The sequence below is a fragment of the Ipomoea nil genome, unplaced genomic scaffold (assembly GCF_001879475.1).
Source record: "Ipomoea nil cultivar Tokyo-kokei standard unplaced genomic scaffold, Asagao_1.1 scaffold2280, whole genome shotgun sequence".
Lineage (NCBI taxonomy): Eukaryota > Viridiplantae > Streptophyta > Magnoliopsida > Solanales > Convolvulaceae > Ipomoea > Ipomoea nil.
The window spans coordinates 2,981,614-2,987,540 of NW_017618708.1; the positions used below are offsets into that span (position 1 = coordinate 2,981,614).

Here is a 5,927-nt window from a genome sequence, read left to right on the forward strand (position 1 = left end):
AAACACTTCTATGATAAAAAGGAAAAGTAACCTTCCCTTTTTCACCCAATCATGCCTCAAAACAAAAACAATAATATACAGGGGTAATCCAACCACGATGACAAGAGATCTACATTTGTAATTACAAAGTGACGAGTTTGAATCCTTACCCCCTGATTTGATCTGGTTAGCAAAACATAACCTAGGCTGATTTATTTTCTTGCAATACTTTACCGAGGTTTACTTACACCCAAAAAGATTGTGAGATTTCCTCATTACAGTCACAATGCAAGTTCAATTCTTGCTAACCCAAAAAGATTGTGAGATTGCACATGTATTTTTATTGCGTTATATCTCTCATGTGTGATTTGCATATATTATTATATAAACAAACACGAATTTATTCAGTATACACTCTCGAGTAATGATTTGAATTACCTCCTAATTCAAAAATAAATAAATAAATAAATTGAAGAAAAAAAAAAAAAAGAAGGGGGAGGAAACCTTGTGGGTCAGTAACACACGTTGTCTTCAGGCAATTCCATGTGCCCACATGCAGCTGCTCTGCTCATAATACTCCTTCCCTCTCCCCTCTCCCTTCATACACATTCATATTTCATACACAATTGCATATACTTACACAATACATCCCCCACCCCCACCCCCCACCCCACACCCCCACCCCCACCACCCCCAATCAAGGATTATACATACAGTTGTATATATACATACACATACGCATATATTGTGATTTGGTATTCATACATATATACTGCCGGCAAAACCGAATTGGATAGAGGGTTTCGAAAATGGAGAAGAGCAGCGACGGATTTGTTCGGGCGGATCAGATAGATTTGAAGAGCTTAGATGAGCAGCTGGAGAGGCATCTCAATCGAGCTTGGACTATGGAGAAGAACAAGAAGAAACTGACGCAGGACGATTCCGTTCTCCTCTCCCTCAACCACCACGCTCCCGCCGCCGCAGCCGCCGCCGCGGCGTCGCCTCCAGCCCTAGCTGGACCGGCCGCCGCCGTGATTGTGCCGCCGCCACCGCTGCCGCCGCCGTCCAGGCAGAGGTTTGATTGGGAGATTGACCCCGCGAAGCTCCTCATCAAAAGTGTCATCGCTCGCGGCACCTTCGGCACTGTCCACCGTGGCATTTACGATGGCCAAGATGTTGCCGGTCAGTCACCTATCTGTCAACTTATCACAACCCCCCTCTATAACTCTATTCCTTTCCCCATTTTTCGTTAAATATATTTCCACTTTATTATTTACTATACTAAAATAAATTTACTCTTTGATTTTTTTTAAAATTTTCACTCATATCAATATTATATCCTGATCATTTTTTAAAGGGATAAAATTATTGACTGATTGTATAAATAATGGAAAATTATTAGTAAATTTACTCCCTAGAAAATGATATATTGGAAGGATTAGAGATGTGACTTATAACATTATAAATACAAAAATGTTGTTCGCACGGACAACTCAGTTGATCAAAGGGGTGAAGTTTGAGAATAATAATTTGGGATCGAGTCTTATTAGATGCAGTTCAAAAAGTGTTGAGCTGAATTACCATAATTTACATCTTTGGGTTGGGGATTTAATTTTGGAAACAATAAATACAAAAGTGGGTTGAGCAAAAGGTTTAAATTTTCTGGAAAATCATTAAAGGATAGAATCAATAGCAGAATCATTGTGCTGAGATTGATCTTAATTTGGTCGGTCCAATATTAATATTGTGGGCCCTTTTTATTTACAGTCTTCTTTAATGCTCTATGCCCACTATAGAACACTGACAAATTTATTGGGTTTTTTTTTTATAATTATATAATTTTGGAAAAGGTAAATAATTAACTTTGATTTTTGAAGGAGTGTTCTCTTATGCAATCCGTGAATAGCGGCACGGGTTTGGGTTGAACTTTGCAATTTGCAGATGGGTGCATTAACTTAGTCTGAACTTTCATGTGATCCAATCTGGTAGTGAAGTATAAAGTAATATAACCATTAATGCTTCTTAACCTGTGCCTACTGCCCACTTCTCAGGATCTGATCATTTCCTTCATTTTATTATTCTTGTTTTTTTTTTTTTTTTTTTTTTTTTTTTTTTTTTTTTATACCCCACCTTTTTAGGCTAAACAGTGTGATTCTCATTTGTTAAATTTGGACCTTTTTTTATATTTGAACAAATACCAAATTTGGTCCTAAGAGTATAAGCAAAATGATAGTTTTGATCCACATGTTTAATTCCTATCAATTTTTATCCACGACTATTGTTTTAGTACCAATTTTCATCCATAACTATTGTTTTAATGTCAAAATTCATCATGTCAGTCACAGCTTCATTTAAGACACGCCGAAATGTGAAATTATTAGAGTTGTTTTCGTCATTTTCAAATTAAAATCCCAATTTGAGCATGAATAAATGAATTTAAGCCCTACAATCTATCCCAATTCACAGTTCTCCTACTCAAATTAAGGTAGGATGAGGAGGAGAACTACGAATCGGGATCGATCTTAGGGCTTAAATCCCTTTATTCATGCTGAAATTGGAATCTTAAGTTAAAAACGACGAAAATGCCCTTAAAATGTTTTGATTTCGGCATGTCTTAAATAGAGGGGTGAGCGGCGTGATGAATCTTGGTACTAAAATAATAGTTGTGGATGAAAATTGGTACTAAAACACTAGTTGTTGATGAAAATTGGTAGGAATTAAACATGTGGACCAAAACCTTCATTTTGCTAATACCCATCGGACCAAAATTGGTATTTCTCTATTTGTTAAAAAGAATTGTTGATCATATTCCACTATAATGATACTTACAACAAGTCTTTTTTTAGTGCATTTGAGGAGATGAGAATAATTGAATGTGGAGTAAGTATTGCCTGAGATCGTCTCAATTGAGACACATAATACTGTAATATTCTTTGTATGGGTTTATAGAAAAGTATTACATTTCAGCTAAAAAGTATTGCACATCTCACGTAGAACGGTTTTACGCTAGACTTATTCTTGTATTCTTGAATGTGAGACCACGTGAGATCTTTGGCTTGCAATGCCAACTTGTCATTGTAACTGTAAGATGGAAACAAAATCAGAACATGATGCACAGGGGGTATGTGAGCTGGATAGTGTAATAATCTAATTTGCATATAAGGCTGAACACATGTTTTATCAACTTCTTTTACATGGAAATAATTGGTATTCTTGAATGAAAAGGTAGTAACTTTTTTATTGCGCATTGATCCGCAGTTAAACTGCTAGACTGGGGAGAAGAGGGACACAGGACGGACGCGGAAATAGCATCTTTGAGGGCGGCTTTTACTCAAGAAGTATCGGTTTGGCATAAGCTTGACCATCCTAATGTCACTAAGGTGCCATTCCATCTCTTCGATGTGATTTGCAATGAGAAACCGGGAACTCTTTATACTACATTCTATTTGATAGTGTGCTCGAATAATGTTTGGTAACATTATCTTTGCTTCTAGTTCTAGTGCTCTCTATTGCATCATTCGTTTTTTATTCTCGTTTATACTTTCTATTTTTACCCTTTTTGGGTACATTTGAAGGGGTGTGGGAGGTGGTGGAAATGGCCAAATGGGAATGTAAGTCAAATGGCTGGAAAAGAGTTATATAATCCTAAAACCCTTTACACCACATTGTCTAGGCTCATGCTAGTGCCCTATACAAACACTATTTACGCGTGTAATGAATATTTGCTTGACATCGTATTGAATTAGTGCTATTTATTTTGAATAAATTGTTTATGCTATGGTACCTTCATTTCTCTTCTTGTTGCAGTTTATTGGGGCGACCATGGGATCTTCGGGGCTAAATTTACAGACTGAAAATGGTCAAATCGGGATGCCAAGTAACATATGCTGTGTTGTTGTGGAATACCTTCCGGGCGGTGCCTTGAAGTCTTACCTTATAAAGAACAGGAGAAAGAAGCTAGCATTCAAAGTAGTAGTGCAGATGGCACTCGATCTTGCCCGAGGGTATTTTTCACACGGATTCTTTACACTTTTGATTCATTCCTTTCTAGCATTATCTGAAGTTAGGTGCACAAAACCATCAATTCTGTAGGTTAAGCTATCTTCATTCTCAAAAGATAGTTCACCGAGATGTAAAGACAGAGAATATGCTATTGGACAAGACACGAACGGTGAAAATAGCAGATTTCGGGGTTGCTCGTGTAGAAGCCTCGAATCCAAACGATATGACCGGAGAGACAGGGACCCTTGGCTATATGGCCCCTGAGGTATGTTATGAACAAATCTTACCAGGATTCACTTTCAGTGCTACTTTCTTGCTTCCTTTTGTCTTTTGTAAAACCGAATGATTAACATACTTCACAATGAACCTATGCTAACTCCACCGTAGATTCTCAATTCGTTGGTTTTGTGTCATAACCTTGATACCTGAACTAGTGCCATTCATATTACAGGTTCTCAATGGGAATCCATACAATAGAAAATGCGATGTATATAGTTTTGGCATTTGTTTATGGGAGATCTATTGTTGCGATATGCCATATCCTGACCTGAGTTTCTCAGAAGTTACTTCAGCTGTGGTTCGTCAGGTATGTATGAGTACACCTGCATTATTGTCATCCTTCCCAGCATATTTATGTATATCAAATTGAACATGTTGGGCGAGGGGTCAGTAACGGGCCAAGTCTTAGCAATTGGTGACTAAGGGGATTGTTGGACAGAGGCCAGTAAAGGGTCAAGTCCAGCACCCTGCCTCTAAAAAATGTGATGGCAGTATATAAGGAAATAAAATTGCACACTCGCTACCAGCAGTAAACGTTTGATCCTAACAGAACACAACATAAAACCCCTTGCAGAATCTGAGGCCAGAAATCCCGAGATGCTGCCCGAGCTCCCTTGCGAATGTAATGAAACGGTGCTGGGACGCGAACCCGGACAGGCGGCCAGAGATGGACGAGGTCGTGTCCATGATAGAGGCGATCGATACATCAAAAGGCGGGGGAATGATCCCGGTTGATCAACAACAAGGTTGTCTTTGTTTCAGAAAGTACAGAGGGCCTTAAAAAGAAGCCAAAATCTAATCTACATTTCAGCTCTCTCAATTCTGTATACCTCCCATTATTATCTGCAAGCAGTTCACAATGGAACTGGGATTATAGTGATGGAAGTTGTGGTAGTGCTGCTGTAAATCTCATACTCTTTTTCTTTCATTGTCTTTCTTCTCCTCATTTTATTTTGGGAAATTTTCTTTTATGATGTATTTATTGACTAGCTTTTGGTGATGGATTGGACCAATCACCTTTATATTGTAGCATTGACATTTATATTTTCTATATATATAAGATGATATATATAGTATGATAAATTGTCTCTATTTTTATTCAACCTATATATATATTTTGTTTCTACCTTCAACATTTTGACTCAATCACTATACCGTGGACCAATTGACATAAAGTTCATTTTAATACATTGAATGTTCATTTTTAGTGTACCGAATATCATTTTTAAATATATTATCTAAAAGTAAACATTCAATACATTAAAAATGAATCATTTGTATATTAAAAATGGATATTTATTAATAGGCCATATTGCAACATGGATCATGATATACCGTACAATTTGCCCATTTTGACTACCATGGGCTTAACACAATCGTTATGCGTTGGACCCGTGTCCAGCATGCTTGCTGGACACGGGTAACAGTGCCGTTAGGCACTGTTATCTCCTTTTTTTTTTTTTTTAAATTTCAGACCGCTTCATTATAAGAGTATATGTTCATAATTTTATTACTATATGTTAATAACTATACATTCATAACTCCATAACTGTACGTTCATAACTCTATAACTGTACATTCATAACTCCATAACTGTACATTCATAACTCCATAATTGTACATTCATAATTTTCGAAGCTCTATGTTCACAATTTTAGAGCTCTATG

General features: G+C 37.1%; 1 protein-coding gene across 1 annotated transcript; it reads left to right on the forward strand.

The window, feature by feature from the left end:
* The first annotated feature begins 522 nt into the window (after nt 1–522).
* On the forward strand, nt 523–5,350 carry LOC109150920 (serine/threonine-protein kinase HT1). Its single transcript, XM_019298927.1, has 6 exons — nt 523–1,161; nt 3,238–3,359; nt 3,787–3,983; nt 4,072–4,246; nt 4,433–4,567; nt 4,835–5,350. Exons 1-6 carry the CDS (start codon nt 789–791, stop codon nt 5,039–5,041), a joined length of 1,209 nt encoding a protein of 402 aa, XP_019154472.1. The 5' UTR covers nt 523–788; the 3' UTR covers nt 5,042–5,350.
* The last annotated feature ends 577 nt before the right edge of the window (nt 5,351–5,927 follow it).

What these genes read in the sequence shown, in the direction of transcription:
- LOC109150920 (XM_019298927.1), top strand. Translation starts at nt 789, where the DNA reads ATGGAGAAGAGCAGCGACGGATTTGTTCGGGCGGATCAGATAGATTTG. An exon ending in CGATGGCCAAGATGTTGCCG is followed by an intron (nt 1,162 to 3,237) that starts GTCAGTCACCTA and finishes ATTGATCCGCAG; the next exon opens with TTAAACTGCTAGACTGGGGA. An exon ending in TTGGCTATATGGCCCCTGAG is followed by an intron (nt 4,247 to 4,432) that starts GTATGTTATGAA and finishes TTCATATTACAG; the next exon opens with GTTCTCAATGGGAATCCATA.